This window comes from Mustela erminea, chromosome 9 (genome assembly GCF_009829155.1).
Source record: "Mustela erminea isolate mMusErm1 chromosome 9, mMusErm1.Pri, whole genome shotgun sequence".
Lineage (NCBI taxonomy): Eukaryota > Metazoa > Chordata > Mammalia > Carnivora > Mustelidae > Mustela > Mustela erminea.
The window spans coordinates 30,962,892-30,990,219 of record NC_045622.1 but is presented as its reverse complement, the minus strand read 5'-3'; the positions used below and the strand labels follow the sequence as shown (position 1 = coordinate 30,990,219).

Sequence of the window (27,328 nt, the reverse complement as noted above, 5' to 3'; positions counted from 1 at the left end):
CCTTTTTTGATGCTAAATTAGTCTATATCTCTGGACTGGTATCTTCCTCTTTCTTCCCAGTTCTGAGTCTTCTATAAAGCTCTCTTCTTTTATTCTATTTCTCACTGAGCATCTGTGTTGTTAACTAGAACCAAAGTCTCTCTTCCAAATGAACACCAGTTTCTCTGTCTACAGAGGGAGAGAAGTCTCCCCTTTGAATAATCCCATTCCTTGATGGTTGTGTATTCAATCACTTCTGCTTTGGTCAATTTGCTCCATCTTCCATTATAAGAGTAGAAATGCTGAAATAAGTAAAATGAGGACACACTACAATACAAGCTCATTCAAGGGCTTTCAACCTTTCCAGATATGCAAAACAATGATAACTGTATTCCTACAAAATCTCTTTCCTTACAGTGACTGAAGAGATGGGAAAATTTCACAAGAAAGTCACACTTCATATGGAAGACAAGTAAGAGTTCATGAAGACTAAAGGGAGAATGATACAGACAAAAGCAAAATACATGCAAAGACAGGTGAGAGCCTCTGACTACAGTGTAGCTTCCCAAAGGACTGATGAAAGAAGGACTTAGAAAAAGAGAGACTACTTATTAGATAAGGAAAGGCTCCATGTGCTGCATTTAGAAACCTGGATCTTATTTCATGAATAGTTTGTTAGAAAAGTCACTGATTCCACTGCCTACAAAACAGTCAAACTCCAGATACTAACTGGCACAAAGTAACTTTGAAGTTTCATTGCTGTTCCCACTAAATAATTGGATTTTCTGAAAATTGAGTAAAGTTTCAGGATACAAAATTAATATAAAGAAATCTGTTGTGTTTCTATATACAAATAACAATGTATCAGATGGAGAAATAAGAAAATAATACCATTTACAATTGTACCAAAAAAGAATAAAATATCTAGAAACAAACCTAATCAAGGAGGTGAAAGACCTGTACTATAAAAACTATAAGACATTAATGAAAGAAATTGAAGAGGACACAAATGGAAACATATACTATGAACTTGGATTGGAAGAATTAGTACCATTGAAATGTCCATGCTATCCAAAGCAATCTACAGATTCAGTACAATTCGTATTTGCTAATACCAATAGCATTTGCCATAGAACTAGAACAGATAATTCTAAAATTTGTATGGAACTACACAAGAACTTGAAGAGCAAAAGCAGTCTTGAGAAAGAAGAACAAAGCTGGAGGTATCACAGTTGTGGATTTCAAGATATACTACAAAGTTGTGGTAATCAAAACAGTATGGTACTGGACAAAAACAGACACACAGCTCAATGTAACATGATAGAGACCCAGAAGTAAGCCAATCTTATAGGGTAAATTAATCTATGACAAAGTAGGTAACAATATGTAACAGGAAAAAGTCTCTCCAATAGTGCTGTGAAAACTGGATAGATATGTACAAAAGAATGAAATTCAATCACTTTCTTACACCATCCACCAAAAAAACCTCAAAATGGATTAAAGACCTAAATGTGAAACTGAAAACCATTAACCTCTCAGATGAAAACACAGATAGTAATCTCTTGAACATCAACCTTAGCAACATTTTTCTAGTTAGGTCTCCTCAGGCAAGGGAAATAAAAGCAAAATTAAAATACTGGACTATATCAAAATAAAAAGCTTTTGCACAATGAAGGAACCATCAACAAACCAAAAAGGCAGCCTACATAATGCAAGAAAATATTTTCAAATGATATATCTAATAAGGTCTTAATATCTAAAATGTATAAAGATCTTACATGATTCAGCAACAACAACAAAAAAAGCCAACTGATTAAAAATGGGCAGAAGACCAGAATAGACATTTTTCCAAAGAAAACATACAGATGGCCAACAAACACATGAAAGATATTCAACATCACTAATCATTAGGGGAATGCAAACCAAAACCACAATGAGATATCACCCTACACCTGTCTGAATAATAGAACCATAAAGACAATAAATAACAAGGGTTCACAAGGATTTGGAGAAAAAAGAAGACTTGGGCCCTGTTCATGGGAATGAAAATTGGAGCAGCCACTATGGAAAACAGTACAGATGTTCCTCAAAAAATTAAAAATGGAAATACCATATGATTCGGTAATTCCACTACTGGACCTCAAAGAAAACAAATACACTAATTTGAAAAGATATATGCACCCCTATGTCTATTTCAGCATTATAAATGATAACCAAAATATGAAGCAACCCAAGTGTCCACCAATAGATGAATGGATAAAGAATATGTGGTATATATATGCACTGGACTCAGTCAAAAAAAGAATGTGATTTTGCCATTGGCAACAACATAGATGGACTTTGAGGGCATTATGTTAAGTGAAATATGTCAGAGCAAGTCAAATACCATATGATTTCACTTATATTTAAAGTCTAAACAAATAAAAAAGCATAAATAGATCCATAAATACAGAAACCAAACATGGTTACCAGAGTGGAAGGTGCTGGGATGATCACCAAATAGGTGAAAGGGAGTGAGAAGCACACGTTATCTATCCATGAAGTGAGTAAGTCACAGGGATGAAAGCTACAGCATAGGGAATTTAAATCAATGAATCTATAAATCAATAGAATTCTATGACAGATTGTTGTTACACTCATGATGAGCCTAGCATAATATATGGAGCAGTCAAAACACTAAGTTTTATACCTGAAACTAAGGTTACTTATATGTCAAGTATATTCTATAGAAATTATGCACACACACACACACACACACACTCACACACACACACACACATACATACATACATGAGGGGCACCTATGTGATTCAGATGGTTAAGCATTTGCCTTCAGCTCAAGTCATGATCGCAGGGTCTTGATACCAAGCCACACATTGGGCTCCCTGCTCAGTGGGGAGCCTGCTTCTCCCTCTCCTTCTATGGTCCCCAACCTGCTTAGGCTCTCTAGTTCTTTCTCTCAAACAAAGAAATAAAATCTTAAAAAAAAAGAAATATACATATAAAAGAAAAAAACTACAAAAATCTTATAAGTTCATACTAATGTGTTTTTTTAAAAAAATAACTATTACATTGTATGCATGCTATCAGATATATTGCCGAAGAAATAGTTAAGTGATGGAAACATCACAATTCTGGACTTCAAGTTATATTACAAAGCTGTAGTGATTAAGACAGTATGGTACTGGCAAAAAAAGAGACACATAGATCGGTGGAACAGAAAAGAAAACCCAGAAATGAACCCACAACTATACGTTCAATTAATCTTTGATAAAATGTAAAGAATATTCAATGGAAAAAAAAGGCTTGCTCTTCAACAAATGGTGTTGGGAAAACTGGACAGCAACATGCAGAAGAATGAAACTGTACCCTTTCTTACACCATACACACACACACACACACACACACACACACACATATCCAAAATGGATAAAAGACTTAAAAGTGAGACAGGAAACCATCAAAATCCTGGAAGAGAACTGGAAAACATCATGAAAAAGAACAAAACTAGACCACTTACACCATACACAAAAATGAATTCAAAATGGATGAAAGACCTAAATGTGAGACAGGAAACCATCATAATCCTGAGGAGAACATGTAACCTCTTTGACATCAGCCATAGCAAATTCTTACTAGATATGTCTCCTGAGGCAAGGGAAACAAAAACAAAAATAAACTCTTGGGACTACATTGAAATAAAAAGCTTCTGCATACTGAAGGAAACAATGAACAAAATTAAAAGGCAAATTATGGAATGGGGAAGATATTTGCAAATGACAGATAAAGGGTTAGTATCCAAAATCTGTAAAGAACTTATCCAAATCAATGCCTAAAAACCAAATAATCCAGTTAAGAAATGGGTAGAAGATATCAATAGATAATTTTCTAAAGAAAACATACAGATGGCTAACAGACACATGAAAAAATACTCAACACTACTCAACATCAGGGAAATAAAAATCAAAACTATAATGAGATACCATCTCATGCCTGTCAGAACGGCTAAAACGAACAACACAAGAAACAACAGGTGTTGGCGAGTATGTAGAGAAAGGGAAACCTTCTTAAACTGTTGGTGGGAATGCAAACTGATGCGTAGTCTGAAAAACAGTATGCAGGTTCCTCAAAAACTTAAAAATAGAATGACCCTAGGATCCAGTAATTGCACCAGTAGGTATTTATGCAAAGGATAGAATCAAAGAAAGAGAAACATCATATGATTACATTTTAATTTGAAGGGATACATGTACTCTGATATTTGTTTATCGATTTTTAAAGATTTTTATTTATTTATCTATATGAGAGAGAGAGGGAGGGAGAGAATGAGAAGGGAGGAGGGGCAGAGGGAGAGGGAGAAGCAGACTCCGTGCTGAGCAGGGAGCCCAACAAGGGGCTTGTTGCCAGGATCCCGAGATCATGACCTGAGCCGAAGGCAGATGCTTAACTGACTGAGCCACCCTAGTGCCTGCACCAAAATGTTTATAGCAGCATTATGAACAACACCCAAAGTATGGAAAAAGCCCAAATGTCCATCAACTGATGAGTGGATAAAGACATGATATGTATATATAATGGAATTTTACTCAGTCATAATAAAGAATGAACTCTTGGCCATTTGCAACAATGTGGATGGAGGTAAAGTAAATTATGCTAAGCAAAATAAGCCAATCAGAGAAAGAGAAACACCATATGATTTCAATCACACGCAGAATTTAAGAAACAAAGCAAATGAACATAGGGGTGAAAAAAGGAGAGATGCATGCAAACCAAGAAACAGACTGAAGCTTATTAAAGGGGAGTTGGTAAGGGGGATGGGTGAAATGGATGGGGGGGGGATAAGGAAGGCACTTGTGATCAACACTGTGTATTGAATGCAAGTGATGAATCACTAAATTCTACACCTGAAACTAATATTACACTGTATGTTAACTAACTGGGATTAAAATAAAAATTTGAAGAAAGGAAAAAAAAAGAATACTTGAAAATAAAAACTTAGGGAGGATAGAACAAAAAGTAAATATATTTATAAGGGGAAAAAGGGGCACTTGGATGGCTCAGATGGTTAAATGTCTGCCTTTGGCTCAGATCATGATCTCCAGGAACTGGGAAGGAGCCCCACATTGGGCTCCCAGCTCAGTGGGGAGAGTGCTTCTCCCTCTTCCTCTGCCTCTCCCTTTGCTTGTGCTCTCTCTCTCTCAAAGGAATACATAAAATCTTAAAAAAAAAAAAAAAAAGAAGGGGAAAAAAGAAATGGCTAAATGAAATGAAAATAAAGGATTCAGGAGTGATTCCTTTCCCTGATACTTCCTATTAACTCACCATATATCATATTTTTGATAGCCCTTATCATAATTTGACATAAGTATTTATTGCTTCTTTCCCCAGAATGTAAGCAGATGGTAGGTTTCTTCTTGGGCAGATGGTAGGTTTTATTTATGTATTTATATGTGTGTTTATGCATGTATATATGTATGTATGTGTATACACTCCCAGAACTTAGTATAGTACCTGGTAAGTAGTAAGGGCTCAATAAATAGTTACTTAAAGAGAATGAGGTAGGGATGTAGGATGGGAGAGATTATTGGGGAGAAGGAGGGATGGAGATCAATGTACTTAATCAATTCACAGGATCAGTTTTTGAGCTGGAAAGAACTTCAGTGCTCCCATTTTATGGATAAGGATACTGATGCCCAGAATGGGTTGGTGACTTATCAGAGCCACACAGATAATCAATGTCAGAGCCTAGATCCAACTCATGTAACTTACTAAGAAACTGGTGAACTTCTCATAACATCTACTTATAAGCAATATAGGTAAATGAAGGCTTACTACTTCTCATAACAGACCTCAAAATAATGATAATCTATAGTTAATGGGATAGTAATGGTTACTTAATTAAGACACCAATAATCATGACAGAAAAAGTAAACCAAGAACAAAGATGTATAAGAAAACTAGAATTTCCTGATCCATGGTTTTAGAGTGTAAACACTCAACATATTAATGATGAAAATATAAGCATTACCTCCAAGGACCATGCCAGCCTGACAGCATTTTCTAAGGCGACATGCTGGGCAGTTTTTTCTGCGGATTTTATCAACAATGCAGTCATTTCTTCCAGCACATAAATAGTTATGCTGCCCTAAAAAACAAACAAACAAACAAACAAAACACACACACACACAAAAGTTATCTATGATATCTAAATACCATTGGAAATTTTATGCACTGACAACTTTAAAAAGTGCACATCAGTGAGTGGATTACTGTCTCAGCCAGGCTTTTGCTTGGCATACACGAATACTGGTGATGCTCCAGATCTATTTAATACTTTACCTGTGTCTTCAGAAGCCTTAATGAGATGAACGCACCTTATAAATCAATCTGAGGGTTTACACAATATTTCTGTGCATCTTCTTAACGGTGTCAGCATCAGATTGCCCTTAAATCTTTCCATCATTTCAAGATTAGTTACATGTTGTTGGTAAGTATTAGTTCTATAAGATAGTCAAACTGTAGTAAAACTTTTTCTTTCTGACATCTAAAGCATCAAGAACATAGATACAGACTAAAGAATTAAAGGCATTTCTAAGATAGGCCATTATAAAATCTATACACTTAATGCTATTGGAATATCCTGGAGCTATCTTACTTTTAAATGGTCTAATGATTGTGAGTAACACATGAAAAAAACCATTACTGATTGTATTGACTTTACTGCAGTTAATTTTGGCTGCAAATTAGAAAATACAATAGATAAAAATAATGATAAAGAGAGAAAAAATTAAAACAATGAGAAGTATTGAATGAAGGAGAGGACAAGAAGAAATGTGGACAAATGTGTGATCCTGGGATCATATGTGCAGGAGAAATAACATATTTTCAAAAGGTCTGGAAAATGAATTTAATATTTAACCATGATGATATTAAACCACAAATATGTTCCATTTAATAAAGATGGACAATCTAATTTATTTGGGTTGAACAAAAAAAATCTCAGCTTAAACACATAAACCTTAATTAACTGGAAAATTTACTTTTTTGCATGCTTCATTTTTGAATAAAGTCTTGTAACACAGACTGAGTTTTTAACATCTTTAGCTTATACTTCTTTTTTTTTTTTAAGATTTTATTTATTTATTTGACAGACAGAGATCACAAGTAGGCAGGCAGAGAGAGAGGAGGAAGCAGGCTCCCTGCTGAGCAGAGAGCCTGATATGGGGCTCCATCCCAGGATCCTGGAATCATGACCTGAGCTGAAAGCAGAGGCTTTAACCCAGTGAGCCACCCAGGCGCCTCTAGCTTATACTTCTTAAGTGTGAAAAGTGATTTTAGAAGATTGTTAAATTTCCTTTAATATTTTATAGTAGTCAACAATAAAATCAGATATACTCTTCTGGCCAAAGTTTATGGTAAAGGAACACAGAAGTACCTTAAACATTTGCTTAATCAAGCAGGGGAAAGGATATGTCATCTGTCCTTTTTGAAACCTGATGCAATATTGCCAAAGGTCTGTAATAGAGCACCACATTTTCCTCTTTCCCCTTGGAAAATATTGTTTATAGATTAGGGTAGGAAAAGCAAGGGGTGATTACTATTACATCTTTTCTTTTAAATTACATATTCTCTTTCATTTTATGTTCTAGCTGTACTAACATCCTTATATTTCTCCCAAATCTCTCATGTCTTTATGACTCTCCTCCTTTTTCTAAATTTATCTGCTTGGGAAACTCTTGGTTATATTTCAAATCTGGTCTTAACTGACTCCAGAAAGACCTAGACATTTCCTCTGTGTAAACAACTAAATATTCAATATGTATGTATTGTAAATACTGCTTGACTTCCTTAGGTTTTGTGAAGTTAAAAACTAGGTCTTTCGTAACTCTTATGTAAATTAAGAGTCCAATAAATATTTGTTGAATATATGTGTACTTAATTATATTTATTTTTTCACTTAAAGCCATAACTATGGTTGTACTCAACAATATAAACTCTATAGTAATATTTTACTTATTATCATATATACTAACTTTTAAAAAAATCTGTTGCTCCAGATTTTTAGCACCTTTCAATGTTTGTATACAGAATGCCTATTATTTCAAGAAAATTCTTGCCTTTTTACATTAATAGATCATGAGTTAGTATCTTTTTTTTTTTTAAAGATTTTATTTATTTATTTGACAGAGAGACATCACAAGTAGGCAGAGAGGCAGGCAGAGAGAGAGAGAGAGAGGAGGAAGCAGGCTCCCTGCTGAGCAGAGAGCCCGATGCGGGACTCGATCCCAGGACCCTGAGATCATGACCTGAGCCGAAGGCAGCGGCTTAACCCACTGAGCCACCCAGGCGCCCATGAGTTAGTATCTTTAACAAGCTTATTTTTTATACTTTTATTGTTCATTATAATTTTTAAATTCCAGTGTAATTCATATAGTGTTATATTAGTTTCAAACATACAATATAGTAGTTCAATGTTTCAATATGTCACTCAGTGCTCATCATGGTAAGTGTACTCTTAATCCCCTTTATCCATTTTCACCCATCCCCCCAACCCACCTTCCCTCTGGTAACCACTAGTTTGTTCCTCATATTTAAGAGTCTGTCTCTTTTTTCCTTTGTTCATTTATAACAAGCTTATTTTTATTTATTTTTTAATTTATTTATTTGACACAGAAAGAGAGAGAGCAAGAGAGGGAACAAAAGAAGGGGGAATGAGAGAGGGAGAAACAGGACTCCCATTGAGCAAGAAGCCTGATGTGGGGTCAAACCCAGGGTCCTGGGATCATGACCTGAGTCAAAAGCAGATGCTTAATGACTGAGCCACCCAGGTGCCCCAGCAAGCTTATTCTTAACATCTACCTTTGCAAAGACAGAAGTCCTTATTATTTCTGAAATATTTATATTTTTTAATTTTTATTTTATTTTTTCAGTGTTCCAAGATTCATTGTTTATGCACCACACTCAGTGCTCCATGCAATGCACATCCTCCTTAATACCCACCACCAGGCTTTCCCAACCTGCCCCCCCCCAACCCTCAGTTTGCTTCTGAGTCCACAGTCTCTCATAGTTCTTCTCCCCCTCCAATTTTAATGATCTGAAAAAAGGGATTACTGAATGTCTGGCTATACTTATATATTATTTCCAACTGCTCTCTGCATTTAATACATTAATATAAATTCAATTTCTACTATTATTAAGAGAATCATATTCTGTGGAAAAAAAGCACTATTAAAATGTGAGTAGGTCATTTTACGTGCCTAATGACTTATAAAATTTTAGGTACATGACAAAAATTCCATTTTGTTTGAAATGAAGTCTTTATTAGCTACAAAGAGATTTACCTTTAAAATAAGAATTCTATATTATTTATGTGGCCTCATAAGCATAAGTGGTCACAACATTTTTATGCCTTTCTTTAAAAAGGAGGGGAAAACATGTAGTAAAGTGGGGGAACATGTAGTAAAATAGTGAGATAAATGAATATATATGTTTAACAGATAAAGAACAAAGACAAGAAAGTTGGTATGGTATAATTCATGAAGTAAGGCCTTGAGGCAACTGAGCCCATACTTATGGAGGCACTGCTTCCACCACAAACACAAATGTTGAAGAAAAACAAAAGTATGTTGTTTAATTACAATCTAGAACAGAAAAGGAGGGGGGGGCAATCTTAATAAGCCAGAAATTAAAAAAGAAAAAAGAGTGGGTAAACGGGAATGGACTGTGGTCAGAAAAAGTTTCAGATCAGATATAGGACCTAGAAGCCAAGAACTAGGGTTTGACACCCACAAGGGCCTGGGATTTGTGGCCACAGCCCCACTGGGAGAAGAGTGTAGTAACTTAAACCTACATAAAATGGAGAATCTCAAAAGGCTGTTTTTCCGTGAAAAATGGGTTAGAGAACACTACCCAAACTATGCTGATGAAGCCAGGAATCTGCCCGCAAATTTTGGGTGGGGAGAAGAGCCACCCATGACTAAAAACAAAATATACAAATATCTTGGCCTTTGAAAGAGTGATTTTCTCTACCACGTGATGTATGAACCTGTGCCAAGAAACAAATAGTTGTCTAGGACCAGTAAAACTCTTAGGGAGAGCCAAATGCAAAACTGAACTGTAAGGACAGGTATACATATGTGAAAAAAAAAAAAAAGAGAGAGAGAGAGAGAGAGAGAGAGAGATGTACCACAGTATGTATAGAAGCACTGTTTATAATAATCCCAAACTGAAAACTCCAATGATCATCTGTAGAATAATACATAAACAATTTTTTTCATTTTTTCAATGCATTACTATACAGCAATGAGAATAAATAGCCTACACAAAAATATAGATGGATCCATAAATATAATATGTAAAATAATAGACAAAGAAAAGTACTATATGATTGCATTAATATAAAATCCCCAGACAGTTAAAACCATCTATAATGTTAAAAGTTAGATAGTAGTTACCTATTGGGAGTGACTGGAAGGGGTGCAAGAAGACTTCTGGAAAGCTAATGATTTGCAAATCATTTGACCTGGATGATGATATCCTAGTTTCGTTTATTCAGTGATAATTCATTAAGCTTTATACCTCTCTTTGAATACTTTCCTAAAATTATTTATGCCAATAAAAAGCTTTTTAATTTCTTATTAAAAATAGTTACACCTGAGAGAACAGATTAGAGGATACTCTGATCCAACAGAGGGAGAGGAGTTTATGTAGGACCAACCATTTGAAGTCCAGAAACAGAATAGAAGTAAGAAGAGAGGAGAGGTAACATGTTTCCAGAGAGAAGAGAGGTATTACCTACATTATGGGATTACAGTTGGAGCTTTCCAGTGAAATATCCCAAGAATTTCACCAAGTATCTTGCTGGAGAAATGGCCAGCTATAATCATCTACCAAGCACAGAAAACTCCAGTGACAGTCATATATGTGCCTGCCAAGTACAACTGTGCCTCTCCTTTTAACCCTTCTCTTTCCTATGCCTCTACATAGAAAAGGTCAAAATCAGCCGTTAAGGAATCTTAGAAATGTGAGCATGGTAAACATAGAAGAAGGTGATCTTGTTGGTTCTCTGTAGCTTCAGGCCCCCAGCAGTACTGAGCTCTAGCAAAGGACAAATGCTAAATCAGGTGAGAGTTTGAAATTTTGACTATCATGCCGGCCTGTACATTTTGGTCACTGAAGTGAGACTTTTTTTTAAAATTAATGATGATGGAAATGGACCAAAGTTTCATAGAGAAGATGGAACAAGAAGCCCATAGAACAACAAGCCCATAGAGCTGCTGTTGTTAGAGGTCATGCTTTGTTGGCACTGTGAAAATGTGTGTGTGAAAACACACATACAAATACATAAACATATAGATAAAAACCATAACAATTATTTTAATTTTGTTATAAATAAAATTGTAAACCAGTGCTTCTCAACAAGACATTTTTTTTTTAAAGATTTTATTTATTTATTTGACAGAGAGAAATCACAAGTAGACGGAGAGGCAGGCCGAGAGAGAGAGGGAAGCAGGCTCCCTGCTGAGCAGAGAGCCTGATGCAGGATTCAATCCCAGGACCCCGAGATCATGACCTGAGCCGAAGGCAGCAACTTAATCCACTGAGCCACTCAGGCGCCCCTCAACAAGACAAGAGCTCTGGAATTATCTGGGGACAATTTTGGTTCATACAACTGAGTAGTAGATGCTACTGAGGCCAGGGATGCTATTAAACTTCCTACAGTGCACAGGAAAATCCCAAAAACAAAGAATTAATGGGCCCAAATGTCAGCAGTGCCAATGTTGAGGAACTCTGGTGTAAATCATGATTGTCCCATTTCTTAAAAAAGATGTGTTTTTCAGGTTGATCCACTTAAAATGCCTAGAAGCAAATGCAACCACAGCAGCAATAAACACTGGGATCCAGATTGCTCTGTCTAATATCATTTTCATCTGAAAGGAACCAGAGCTCTTTGGAGGAATGGTTGATCTAGGACTGTGGCAGAAAATGTACAAGTTCAATCTGTGATACTTTGTTGTGAATTATTTTGATGTTATTGAGGGTTAATGAAACAGTGTCAAAGCCACACTGACCAAAGACAATTTAAACATCAAAAAATTTATTTCAAGTGATTAAAACATACTGACTACATAAACAACCATTAGTACATAATGATATGGAAGAAAGGAAAGAAGAAGAGAAAGAAAAAAAAATCATACTCACTGGAAACGACAGGATGATGCTAAGGCACAAACTCTTTACTTTGAAAATTGATAATCAAGGGGAAATAAACATCTACTAGGCCTTCCAGTATTTTAAGATTACTAAATTACCTTTTGGAAGAGAGAAAGAACTATAAAAAAGACTTACAGCTGATAAAATCAGAAGAAATAAAAGAAATAGAAAATCATCCTTTTGCAATCCCTAAGAAAATGTTGACTTGTCAAGACTGAAAAGACAGTTAAAATACTCCTCTATTTTTCAACCACATATCTGCGTGATGCCACATTTTCTTCATATGCTTCAACCAAAACAACATATTGCAACAGGCTGACTGTAGGCACAGATATGAAACACAGCTGCATTCCATTAAAGTAGACATTAAAATGACTTGTAAAAATGTAAAACAATGTCACACTTTTCACTAAAGTTTTTGGTCTGGAAAATTAACATCAAATAATTTTGCTATTTTTTAAATGACTTAATAAAAAATTTCCAAAGCTTACCATTTTAAATTTACAATATGATAAATGCAGAGAGATATAATCCACATAAACAAAAATTCTTTGGGCTCTCAATAAGCATGTATAGGAAAGGGGTCATAAGACCAGAGTGTTTGAGAACTACTGGCCTGCACATGACTCCTTCCAAAATGTTTAACCTGAATTTAATTGTATGGGGAAAAACAAACAACGACAACTACAAAAGAGACAAATCTAGATTGTGGGAATTTCTATAAAACAGCTGTTCTGGACTCCTCAAAAGTGTCAATGTCCTAAAAGACAAAAAGAGGTGGGAAGATCTTTTTAGATTAAAGGAGTGGAAAAAGACTTAACCAAAGGTAAAACATAGTTCTTGATAGAGCTTTCATGAAAAAACAACCTATATAGGACATTTTGGGAACAAATGGGGAAATCTCAATACTGAGTATATATTAGATAATATTACTGTATCATTATTAAATTTTCTGATGTGATACCAGGGTTATTTTGCAGAATGTTCTTGTCCTTAGGAGATATGCTCTGAAATTTTGAGAAGTAAGATAGTATGCCTACAGTTTACTTTCATATGGTTGTGTATAGATATTCATTATACTACTCTTTGAAAATTTATAAATGTTTTCTAGAAGTTAAATTCTTCTGAAGACACAAGCAGAATGAGACTAAGGCTTGGACTACTTTTCCACATTAGCCAGTCTGGGGATTGTTATGTAAAACAGGAAAAAAGACAGACGGGAACAAAGACTGACAGTGTGAAAGGTAGCTTGACAATAATGAAGAATTAAGTTTTAAAGTATCTTCATGTAAGAGCCAAGGGTATTTTTGTTTGTTTGTTTGTTTTTGTCTTATTAAAGTGAAGGAAAAGGTGGGTGGGGAGGAGGTAAAGAAGAAAACAATTTTTTAAAAAGTAGTTTCCACATCCACCATGGAGCCCAATGCAGGGTGCTTAAACTCAACGATCATGAGATCAAGACCTGAGCAGAGATAAAGGTTGGATGTTTAGCCCACTGAGCCACCAAGGTGCGCCAGGAGGAAAAAATATTAAGTATACTATGGGTCAATATATTAGGAATTTAACTGGCTTATTTCATGTAATCCTTATAAAAAATAGACACTATATAGGTATTTAATTTTTCCAAAGTACCTAAAGATTAAATAGACATAAATAGTCTTCAGCTGAGGACAAAGAAGGCACAGAGTATGTTCCTGAAGAACAGTTATGGGCATTGGGCATCAGACATGAGCTCCTGAAAGGGGTTGCTTGTGGGTTACATAACACTGGCAGGCAGCAAAGGCAGAGAATGGCATGGTACCTCACATCTTTTATATAAGGATGCTTCTAAGTTTCATCCTGAACTAGAGCCCTGCACCCCCCTGCCCAAGAATCCAATTTCTCTCAAGTATCAGGTAAATATGTACAGTAGTAGAAGTTTGTCATATTCCTAAACCCTAAAACATAAGTGAGAATATTCTGACTGGTGTGAGGTGGTATCTTATTATGGTTTTGATTTATATTTCTCTGATGCTGAGTGATGTAGAGCATTTTGTCATCTATCTGTTGGTCATTTGTCAGTTTTCTTTGGAGAAATGTCTGTTCATGTCTTCTGCATATTTCTTGACTGGATTTTTGTTTGTTTGTTTGCTTGTTTGTTGGATGTTGAATTTGATGAGTTCTAGAAAGATTTTGGATAATAGCCTTATATGTGATAAGACATTTGCATCTTCCCATTCTATAGGTTCCCTTTTAATTTTGCTGACTATTTCTTTTGCTGTGCGTAAGATTTATCTTGGTGAGGTCTCAATAGTTCATTTTTGTTTTTGTTTCTCTTGCTTTTGGAGATGTATTTAGGAAAAAGTTGCTGCGGGCAAGGTCAAAGGGGTTGTTGTCTCTGTTCTCCTCTTGGATTTTGGTGGATTTCTTTCTCACATTGAGGTCCTTCATCCATTTTGAGTTTGTCTTTGTGTATGGTGTAAGAGAATGGTTGAGTTCCATTCTTCTGCAGGTAGTTAGTTGCCCAATTTTCCCAACACCGTTTGTTGAAGAGACTTTTTCCACTGGATATTCTTTCCTGCTTTGCCAGAGAATAGTTGACCATAGAGTTGAGGGTCTGTTTCTGGGCTATCTATTCTGTTGCATTGATCTATGCATCTATTTCTGTGCCAATACCATACTGTCTTGATGATTACAGCTTTGTAATATAGCTTGAAGTCCGGAAAGGTGATATCACCATCTTTGGTTTTCATTTTCAACATTACTTTGGCTATTTGGGGTCTTTTCTGGTTCCATACAAATTTTAGGAGTATTTATTCCAGCTCTATAAAAAATGTCAGTGGTATTTTAATAGGGATTGCACTGAATGTGTAGATTGCTCTGGGTAGCATAGACATGATTTTTTTTTCTTCTAATCCATGAGCATGAGATGTTTTTCTATCTCTTTGTGTCTTCCTTAATTTCTTCCATGAGTGTTCTATAGTTTTCAGAGTACAGATACTTTAACTCTTTGGTTAGGCTTGTTCCTAGGTATTTTATTGTTTTGGTGCTACTATAAATGGGATAGACTCCTTAATTTCTCTTTCTTCTGTCTCACTGTTAGTGCATATAAATGCAACATATTTTGGTGCATTGATTTTATATTCTGCCACATTGCTGTACTTCTACATAAGTTCCAGCAATTTTGGGATGGTGTCTCTTGGGTTTTCCATATCATAATCATTAATCTGTGAAGAGTGACAGTTTGACTTGTTTTTTGCTGACACAGGTGCTTTTTCATTCATTTTGTTGTCTGATTGCTGATGCAAGGACTTCTAGTACTATGTTGAACAACAGTGGTGATAATGGACAAACTTTCATGGTCCTGACCATAGGGGAAAAGCACTGTTTTTCCCTGTCATGAATGATATTCACTGTGGTCTTTTCATATATGGAGTCTATGATATTGAGGTATGTTTCCTCTATCCCTATACTGTGGAGAGTTTTAATCAAGAAAGGATGCTGTCTTTTGTCAAATGCTTTTTCTGCATTGATTGAGAGGATCATATGGTTCTTGTCCTTTCTTTTATTAAAGTGATTTATCACTTTGATTGATTTGTGGATGTTGAAACTCCCTTGCAGCCCAAGAATAAATCCCACTTGATCATGGTGAATAATCCTTTTAATGTACTGTTGGTGTGTATTCTTCTGGTGAGAATTTTAGTATCCATGTTCATCAGGGATATTGGTCTCTAATTCTCCTTTTTCAGTGGGGTCTTTGGTTTTGAGATCAAGGTAATGCTGCCCTCATAGAATTAGTTTGGAAATTTTCCTTCCATTTCTATTTTTTGAAATGGTTTCAGAAGAATAGGTATTAAATGTCTTTAAATATTTGGTAGAATTCCACTGTGAGACCATCTGGCCCATATTCCTTTTTTTGGTTGGGGGGTGGTTGATTACTGATGGAATTTCTTTGCTGTTTATGGGTCTGTTCAAGTTTTCTATTTCTTCTTCTTTCAGTTTTGGTAGTTTATATGTTTTTAGGAATGCATCAATTTCTTCCAGATTGCCTAATTTATTGTCGTATAGTTGCTCACAATATGTTCTTATAATTGTATTTTTTCAGTGTTGGTTGTGATCTCTCCTCTTCCATTCATGATTTTATTAATTTGGGTCCTTTCTCTTTTCTTTTTGACAAGTCCAGGTGGGGTTTATTAATCTTCCTAATTCTTTCAAAGAAGTGTCTTCCAGTTTCATTGATCAGATTCTATTGTTCTTTCAGTTTCTATTTCATTGATTTCTGTTCTAATCTTTATTATTTCTCTTCTTCTGGCTTTGTCTTTCTTTTCTTTTCTTTCTCCAGCTCCTTTAGATGTAAGGTTAGCTTGCACGTTTGAGATTTTCTAATTCTTTTTTACAGGCTCCAGATTCTATATTTCAAACACAAGCAAACTTTGTAGTTACAGTGGTTAAATAAGTAACCTTTTTCTCTTTCACATTTTCCTCTTGTTGCTCTTCCATTTTTATCCTCAAGGAACTCAGACATAGACACATCACTTAGGCACAGGTTATCTGACCTTTCAAACTCACTAAAATCTGACAAATCATGAGTAACCAAGCACAGTGGAAAACTCTCTGTGAATTCAAAATAGTTCATGCATAGACGTATACATACCCACAAACGAATGCATATAAAATCTGGTGAAGCTGAATAAGGTCTGTGGTCTAGTTAGCAATTTTCTTCCATTGTCCATATGTTGGTTTTGAAGTTGTACTATAGTTGTATGTTCTTACCACTGATGGAAACTAGGTAAAGGGTACAAGGGACTCACTGTACTATTTTTGCAACTTTCTTGATTTTTTTTTTAAGATTTTATTTATTTATTTGACAGAGAGGATCACAGGTAGCAGAGAGAGTGGGGGAAGCAGGTTCCCCACTGAACAGAGAACCCAATACAGGGCTCAATCCCAGGACCCTGACATCATGACTGGAGCCGAAGGCAAAAGCTTAGTTCACTGAGCCACCCAGGCACCCCTCTTAATTTTTTTTTTTTTTATCTTATGTTAGTCACCATACAGTCCATGATTTATTATTTGTGTGTTAACATTCAGTGTTCATTGCAACACATGCCCTCCTTAATACCTGTCACTGGGCTACCCCATCTTCCCAGCTCCCTCCCCTCTGAAATCCTTAGATTTTTTTCCAAAGTCCATAGTCTATCATGCTTTTACTTCCCCTCTGATATTCCTCCCTTCACTTTTCCCTTCCTTCCCCTAATGTCCTCTGTGCTATTCCTTATGTTCCGCATATGAGTGAAACCATGTAGTAATTGTCTTTGTCTGCTTGACTTATTTCACCTAGCATAATCCCCTCCAGTTCCATCCATGTTGATGCAAATGGTAGGTATTCATCCTTTTTGATGGCTGAGGAATATTTCATTGTATATATGAACCACATCTTTTTTATCCATTCATCTGTGGAAGGGTATCTCAGCTCCTTCCACAGTTTGGTAATTGTGAACAGTGTTACCATGAACATTAGGGCACATGTGCCCCTTCTTTTCACTACATCTATATCTTTGGGGTAAATACCCATTACAGTAATTCCTGGGTCATAGGGTAGATTTATTTTTAATATCTTGAGGAATCTCCATACTGTTTTCCAAAGTGGCTGTACCAACTTTCATTCCCACCAACCGTGTAAGAGGGTCCTCCTTCCACCACATCCTCTCCAACATTTGTTGTTTCCTGCCTTCTTATTTTTTGCCATTCTAACTTGTGTAAGGTGGTATTTCAATGTGGTTTGATTTGAATTTCCCTGATGGCCAGTGATGATAAACATTTTTTCATGCGTCTATTAGCTATTTGTATGTCCTCATTGGAGAAGTGTCTGTTCATGTCTTCTTACCATTTATTGACTTGATTATTTGTTTCTTGAGTGTTGAGTTTGATAAGTTCTTTATAGATCTTGGATACCAGCCCTTTCTCTGAAATGTCATTTGCAAATATCTTCTCTCATTCTGTGGGTTGCCTCTTTGTTTTGTTGAATGTTTCCTTTGTTGTGTGGAAGCTTTTTATCTTGATGAAGTCCCAAAAGTTAATTTTTGCTTTTGTTCTCTTGCCTTTGGAGACACGTCTTGAAAGAAGTTGCCGTGGCTGATGTCAAAAAGGTTATTGCCATTGTTATCTTCTAGGACTTTGATAGATTTCTGTCTCACATAGAGGTCTTTCATCCATTTTGAGTCTATCTTTGTGTATGGTGTTAAGAGAATGGTCTAGTTTCATTCTTCTGTATATAGCTGTCCAATTTTCCCAATTGAAGAGATTTCTTTCTTCCATTGGATATTCTTTCTTGATTTGTCAAAGATTAGTTAATCACAGAGTTGAGGGTCCATTTCTGGAGACTCTTTTCTATTCCATTGATTTTTATGTCTGTTTTTGTGCCAATACCGTGCTGTCTTGGTGATCACAGCTTTCTTTCTTTCGAATGTCAGTTTTTTCAAATTGTTTTTTCTCAAACTCAACATGTACAGAATAGAACTCATTATTTTTCCCCAACCCAGCTCTTCTTCCTGTCTTTTCTATATCTCTTAATGGCATTACTATTCTTTTAGTTCTCCCTTCTCAACATATTATAGTGATGGCTGTTTTTTTTTCTCCCATTACCCATAACCAACTGGATGCCAAGCAATTACTTTTTCTCCTTGGTGGTGCCCTCCATGTCTGTCTCCTTCTTTTTCTTTCCACATCACCAATTTGTGTGACTTCATGACTACTGACCTCAATTACTGTTTTGACTTCCTGAATTGTCTCTACAGCTCCAAGTGTTTCTCAATTGTCTATAATCTGGTGAAAATCTTTCTAAAACATTTGGCTGCCAAGATACTCAGCAATGTCCTAGCTAATAGGTTCTAACAGTATATTAAAAGGATGTGTGCATTATGACCAGGTGGGATTTATTCCTGGGATGCAAGGGTGGTTTGACATTTGCAAATCAATCAATGTGATAGGACATATTAATAATAATAAAAAAAGACCAGAACCATATGATCCTCTCAAATGATGTAGAATCATTATTTGACAAAATACAGCATTCATTCCTGCTGAAAACTCTTTAGACTGCAGGGAGAGAGGGAACATTCCTCAATTTCATAAAATCAATCCATGAAAATCCCACAGTGAATATCATTCTCAATGGGGAAAAGCCAGATTATCCCTTAAGATCAGAAACACGACAGGGGTGCCCACTCTCACCACTACTTTTCAACATCGGCAATCAGACAACAAAAAGAAATAAAGTCATTCAAATTGGAAAGAAGGAGTCAAACTCTCTCTTTGCAGATGACATGATATTTTATGTGGAAGACCCAAAAGACTGCACTCCCAAATTACTAGAACTCATACAGCAATTCAGTATTGTGGCAAGATATAAAATCAATGCACAGAAATCAGTTGCTTTCTTATACACTAATGATGTAACTACTGAAAGAGAAATTAGGGAATCAATTCCATTTATAATAACACTAAAAACCACAAGATCCCTAGGAATAAACCTAACCAGAGAGGTAAAGTATCTATACCCCAGAAACTACAGAACACTTATGAAAGAAATTGAGGAAGACACAAAAGGATGGAAAAAATACCAGGCTCATGGATTAAAAGAATAAACATTGTGAAAATGTCAATGCTGTCCAGAACAATCTACATGTTCAATGCCAACCCTACTAAAATACCATTGGCATTTTTTCAAAGAGCTGGAACAAACAACCCTAAAATTTGTATGGAACCAGAAGAGACCCCAAATCACCAAGAAAATGTTGAAAAAGAAAATCAAAGTTGGGGGCATGATGTTGCCTGATTTCATGCTTTATTACAAAGCTGTGATTATCAAGAGAGCATGGTATTGGCACAAAAACAGACACATAGACCAATCGTACAGAAAAGAGTCTCCAGAAATGGACCCTCAACTCTATGGTCAACTAATCTTTGACAAATCAGGAACAAATATCCAATGGAAAAAAAAATCTCTTCAATAAATGGTACTGGGAAAATTGGACAGCTATATACAGAAGAATGAAAATTGACCATTCTCTTAACACCACACACAAAGATAAACTCAAAATGGATGAAAGACCTCAGTGTGAAACAGGAATCCATCAAAATCCTAGAGATTTTCTAGTTTTTTTTTGAGTGAGGCTTGTATTGCTATGTATCTTCCTCTTAGGACTGCCTCTGCTGCATCCCAAAGGTTCTGAACAGTTGCGTATCCATTTGTTTACATAATTTTTTAATTCTTTAGTTTCCTGGCTGACCCATTAAATCTTTAGTATGATGCTCTTTAACCTCCAAATATTTGACTTCCTTCCGAATATCCTCTTGTGATTGAGTTCAAGTGTCAGAGCATTGTGGTCTGAAAACATGCAAGATATAATTCCAATATTTTGGTACCAGTTGATTTGTGGCCCAGTATGTGATCTATTCTGCAGAATGTTCTATGTGCACTGGAGAAGAATGTGTATTCTGTTGCATTAGGATGGAATGCTCTGAATTTATCTATGAAGTCCATCTGGCCCAGTATGTCATTCAAAGTCCTTGTTTCCTGGTTGAACTTCTGCTTAGATGATCTGTCCACTGTTGTGAGTGGGAATTAAAGTCTCCTAGTATTATTGTATTAGTATCAATGCATTTCTTTAATTTTATTATTAATTGGTTTATATAATTGACTTCTCCCAAGTTAGGGGCATAAATATTTAAAATTTTCAGATCTTCTTTTGGATAGACCCTTTTATTATGATATAGTGTCCTTCCCCATGTCTTTGATTTAAAATTGAATTTGATACAAGAATTGCTACCCCAGCTTTCTCTGGATGTCCATTAGCATTATAAATGGTTCTCCATCCCTGTTTTTCAATCTGGAGGGTTCTTTGGGTCTATAATGAGTATCTTGTAGATAGCATATGAATGGGTCTTGCTTTTTTATCCAGTCTGATACCCTGTGTCTTTTGACTGGAGCATTTAGCCTATTCATTTTTAGAGTAACTATTAAAAGATATGAATTTAGTGCCGTTGTATTGCCTGAAAAGTCACTGTTTCTGTATATTGTCTCTGTTCCTTTCTGGTCTTGATACTTTTGGGCTCTCTCTTCACTTATAAGATCCCCTTTAATATTTCCTGTAGGACTGGTTTAGTGACCACAAATTCTTTTATTTTCCATTTGTGCTGAGTACTCTTTATCTCTCCTTCTATTCTAAAGGACAGCTTTGCTGGATAAATTATTCTTGGTTGCATATTTTTCTCATTTAGCACCCTAAATGTAACATGTCCATCTTTTCTGGTCTGCCAGGTCTCTGAGGATATGTTTGCTGCCAGCCTTATGTTTCTACCCTTGTAGGTGCTTAGACCTGTTGTCCCAAGCTTCTTTCAGGATTTTCTCATTGTCTCTGAAATTTGCAAGCTTCACTATTACTTGTCAAGTTGTTGAGCTATTTTTATTGATTTTGAGGGGGGTTCTCTGTGCCTCCTGGACTTGAATGCCTGTTTCCTTCCTCAGCTTCTTAGCTGGGGACCTTCTCAGCTATAATTTTCTCCTTCTGCCCCCCTTCCTCTTCCTCTGGGACCCCAATTATTCTAATATTGTTTTGTGTTATGGTATCACTTAACTCTTTAATTTCCTCCCCATGATTGAGTAGTTGTTTATGTTTTTTTTCTGTTTCTTCATTCTCCAACATTTTGTCTTCTATATCACTGACTCTCTCTTCTGCCTCATTTATCCTAGCAATTAGAGCCTCCATTTTTTATTCCATCTCTGTAATAGCCTTTTTTATTTTGACTAATTAGATTTTAGTTCTTTTACTTCTCTAGAAAATTTTTTTAGTGTCTTCTATGTTTTTCTTTAAGCCCAGTTAGTATCTTAACAATCATTCTGAATTCTACTTTTGACATATTACTTATATTCATATTGTTAAGTCCCTAGCAGTTAATACTATCTCCCGTTCTCTTTTTTTGGGGTGAGTTCTTCCATTTTATTCTGTCCAGAGAATAGAAGAATGAGAGAAAAAACAAAAATAGCAACAACAACTCCAGAAAAATACACACTAAGCATATTAGAAGAGAACAGAATCCATAAGAGAAAAAGAAATAAAGAGAATAGAATCAAGCAGGTGAAAAGAATAGAACATTAAACTAGATCCTAGGTGTACTTGGTTTATTTGTTAGAAGAGACTAGATCCCAAAACTGTAAAGAAAGAAACACTTATATATAAATACAAAACCAAAATTGAATACAAAGAAAGGAGACCAAAAATGAAATATATATATAAAATGTAAATGTAAAAATGAAAATTAAAAGACTTTTAAAAAAGAGTTAATAAAATAAGAAATTAGTTTACAAGAAGTGGTTGCTTTTCTATTCATAGAATTTCAGCTTTTCTTTTAATCTCTGGTTGAGTTCTCAGGTATTAAGAATGATTTGCTAGCTATCTAGCTGAATTCCAGGCACCAGACAAAACTAGGGTCCCCTACAACTCCACTATCTTCCTTGCCTCTCCATCTTTATCTGACTTTGAAATCACACAGTTCCTCTCTTCTCTACCCAGATCCTTTCCTTTGCCATTAAATGTCTCTGATCCTCCCCCTTCAGGGAGAAAGATTTGATCTAGATCTCTATCTCCTTGTTTGGCTGCTTCTTGAATAAATCCTTTCCTTTTTCCGTATTCCATAGAGGAGTGATTGGCTTTTTTGCACATCCGGCATATGAACTTGGGTTTCATTATAATGGTAAGGTTAGAGCTGACTGAGCCAGAAGAAATGGTAGTTGAAAAGAAGGTAAGAATATAACAGGGAGAGGCTCAGGGAGGGCCTTGGAGACCACTGAAAGAACTTTGGCTTTTCTCTGAAGGAAGTTTAATGTCATTGCAGAGTTTTGGGCAGAGTACTGATATAATCTGGCTTATATTTTAACAGCATCATTTTGGGTTCTACTTTGAGTATAGACTCTAGGAGCACAAATGTGGAAAAGAACAGTTAAAACACTACCATAATAAATCCAAAGAAGAATAATCATGGTGATAAAAGGTCAGATTCTAAATATATTCTGAAGGAAGAATGAAGTAGTTTACAGAATCTTACAGGTGACATTCTTATTTTAACACTCTAAGTCTTTGATGTTATCATTTACAATCTTTTCCTCTTCTTTCTTCTTTTCATTTCCTTTTAATTTCTTTTTTTCAAGAATTTTTCCATTTATTTTACAGAGAGAGAACATAAGCAGGAAGAGCAGCTGACAGAGGGAGAAGGAAAAGCAGGCTTCTATTGAGTAAGGAACATGATGTGGGGCTTGATCCCAGGACTCTGGGATCATGACCTGAGCTGAAGGCAGATGCTTAACCAACTGAGCCAACCAGGCACCCCACCTTCTAATTTCTTTCTGACTGTGGATCAGTTGCTCTGTCCTGAGGCTAGTCTTACTGATCTCTTTATAAAGAAAACAATGCCTCTGGATCTCTTCTGACCTCTCTCTTAATTATCTACATATCTTTGTAGTTTTAAAACACCAAATTATATGCAGCATCTAACCCGATTCTTGCAAACATGTATTTAGCTAACCAGTAGTCATTTAGAGAAGAAATTTTATACAATATTTTAAAACCCACACAATTATGTTACTTAAAGAAAATTTGACATAATACTGAGAATTTGTAGAGTTTTTATCTACAAAAATATGAAAAAGATTACAAAGCTACATGTCAACAAGGTTGCTTAAATCATTGTGATACTCTAAGATTATGACTTTTTACACATATAAATGGTTCTTTCCCTCAGATCTAAGAGTTTATTATTATTATTATTATTATTATTTAAGATTTTATTTATTTGACAGAGAGAGATAGCAAGAGAGTGAATAGTAGGGGGAGTGGGAGAGGGAAAAGAAGGCTTCCCACAGAGCAGGGAGCCCGATGCTGGGCTTGATTCCAGGACCCTGGGATCATGACCTGAGCCAAAGGCAGACACTAAGCCACCCAGGCACCCCTAGTTTTATTTTTTCTTTTGAGTATTGCACACCTGAATTTGTGAATGTTCAACATCATTATTTTTTTCAAATTTCTGTTTTAGCATATCAGATGACTTAAGATTCTATTATAATTCTCTAGAGCCACTCTGACTTCACCCAAAATTGACCTTGTAAAAAACTAGAATTATAGGGAGGAGTCAAGATGGTGGAGAAGTAGCAGGCTGAGACTACTTCAGCTAGCAGGAGATCAGCTAGGTATCACCATAACCAGTAAGGAGATTGAAACAGTCATTAAAAATCTCCAAACAAACAAAAGCCCAGGGCCAGACGGCTTCGCGGGGGAATTCTACCAAACATTTAAAGAAGATGTTTAAAGAAGAACTAATTCCTATTCTCCTGAAACTGTTCCAAAAAATAGAAATGGAAGGAAAACTTCCAAACTCATTTTATGAGGCCAGCATCACTTTGATCCCAAAACCAGACAAGGATCCCATCAAAAAAGAGAGCTATAGACCAATATCCTTGATGTACACAGATGCGAAAATACTCAACAAAATACTAGCCAATAGGATTCAACAGTACATTAAAAGGATTATTCACCATGACCAAGTGGGATTTATTCCAGGGCTGCAAGGTTGGTTCAACATCCGCAAATCAGTCAATGTGATACAACACATCAATAAAAGAAAGAACAAGAACCATATGATACTCTCAATAGATGCTGAAAAAGCATTTGACAAAGTACAGCATCCCTTCCTGATCAAAACTCTTCAAAGTGTAGGGATAGAGGGCACATACCTCAATATCATCAAAGCCATCTATGAAAAACCTACCGCAAATATCATTCTCAAAGGAGAAAAACTGAAAGCTTTTCCGCTAAGGTCAGGAACATGGCAGGGATGTCCATTATCACCACTGCTATTCAACATAGTACTAGAAGTCCTAGCCTCAGCAATCAGACAACAAAAGGAAATTAAAGGCATCCAAATCGGCAAAGAAGAAGTCAAATTATCACTCTTCACAGATGATATGATACTATATGTGGAAAACCCAAAAGACTCCACTCCAAAACTGCTAGAACTTGTACAGGAATTCAGTAAAGTGTCAGGATATAAAATCAATGCACAGAAATCAGTTGCATTTCTCTACACCAACAAGACAGAAGAAAGAGAAATTAAGGAGTCCATCCCATTTACAATTGCACCCCAAACCATAAGATACCTAGGAATAAACCTAACCAAAGAGGCACAGAATCTATACTCAGAAAACTATAAAGTACTCATGAAAGAAATTGAGGAAGACACAAAGAAATGGAAAAATGTTCCATGCTCCTGGATTGGAAGAATAAATATTGTGAAAATGTCTATGCTACCTAAAGCAATCTACACATTTAATGCAATTCCTATCAAAGTACCATCCATCTTTTTCAAAGAAATGGAACAAATAATGCTAAAATTTATATGGAACCAGAAAAGACCTCGAATAGCCAAAGGGATATTGAAAAAGAAAGCCAAAGTTGGTGGCATCACAATTCCGGACTTCAAGCTCTGTTACAAAGCTGTCATCATCAAGACAGCATGGTACTGGCACAAAAACAGACACATAGATCAATGGAACAGAATAGAGAGCCCAGAAATAGACCCTCAACTCTATGGTCAACTAATCTTCGACAAAGCAGGAAAGAATGTCCCATGGAAAAAAGACAGCCTCTTCAATAAATGGTGTTGGGAAAATTGGACAGCCACATGCAGAAAAATGAAATTGGACCATTTCTTTACACCACACACGAAAATAGACTCAAAATGGATGAAGGACCTCAATGTGTGAAAGGAATCCATCAAAATCCTTGAGGAGAACACAGGCAGCAACCTCTTCGACCTCAGCCGCAGCAACATCTTCCTAGGAACATCACCAAAGGCAAGGGAAGCAAGGGCAAAAATGAACTATTGGGATTTCATCAAGATCAAAAGCTTTTGCACAGCAAAGGAAACAGTTAATAAAATCAAAAGACAACTGACAGAATGGGAGAAGATATTTGCAAAGGCACATCAGATAAAGGACTAGTGTCCAGAATCTATAAAGAATTTAGCAAACTCAACACCCAAAGAACAAATAATCCAATCAAGAAATGGGCAGAGGACATGAACAGACATTTCTGCAAAGAAGACATCCAGATGGCCAACAGACATATGAAAAAGTGCTCCATATCACTCGGCATCAGGGAAATACAAATCAAAACCACAATGAGATATCACCTCACACCAGTCAGAATGGCTAAAATCAACAAGTCAGGAAATGACAGATGCTGGTGAGGATGCGGAGAAAGGGGAACCCTCCTACACTGTTGGTGGGAATGCAAGCTGGTGCAGCCACTCTGGAAAACAGCATGGAGGTTCCTCAAAATGTTGAAAATAGAACTGCCCTATGACCCAGCAATTGCACTATTGGGTATTTACCCTAAAGATATAAACGTAGTGATCCAAAGGGGCACGTGCACCCGAATGTTTATAGCAGCAATGTCCACAATAGCCAAACTATGGAAAGAACCTAGATGTCCATCAACAGATGAATGGATCAAGAAGATGTGGTATATATACACAATGGAATACTATGCAGCCATCAAAAGAAATGAAATCTTGCCATTTGCGACAACATGGATGGAACTAGAGCGTATTATGCTTAGCGAAATAACAAGCAGAGAAAGACAACTATCATATGATCTCCCTGATATGAGGAAGTGGTGATGCAACATGGGGGCTTAAGTGGGCAGAAGAAGAATCAATGAAACAAGATGGGATTGGGAGAGAGACAAACCATAAGTGACTCTTAATCTCACAAAACAAACTGAGGGTTGCTGGGGGGAGGGGGGTTGGGAGAAGGGGGTGGGATTATGGACATTGGGGAGGGTATGTGCTTTGGTGAGTGCTGTGAAGTGTGTAAACCTGGTGATTCACAGACCTGTACCCTTGGGGATAAAAATATATGTTTATAAAAAATAAAAAATAAAAAACCAAACAAACAAAAAACTAAAAACTAAAAACAAAAAAAACAAAAAAAACCCCCAAAAAAACAAAAAACAAAACAAAACAAAAAAGAAATGAGTATTCAGTATGTGTCTTATCCCTTTCCAAATCGAAGTTTAGTAAATTGATTTTACTTTGCTTTGTGAGA

At 36.0% G+C, this 27,328-nt stretch overlaps 1 protein-coding gene across 1 annotated transcript in view; it reads right to left on the bottom strand.

Annotated features, from left to right (window-relative positions):
* PGR (progesterone receptor) overlaps window positions 1-27,328 on the bottom strand; it is a 97,365-nt gene that overhangs the window by 47,145 nt on the left and 22,892 nt on the right. Inside the window, exon 3 of the mRNA XM_032359605.1 lies at window positions 6,008-6,124. Within this exon, the coding sequence (XP_032215496.1) occupies window positions 6,008-6,124 (117 nt within the window). The remainder of the gene's footprint in view (window positions 1-6,007; window positions 6,125-27,328) is intronic.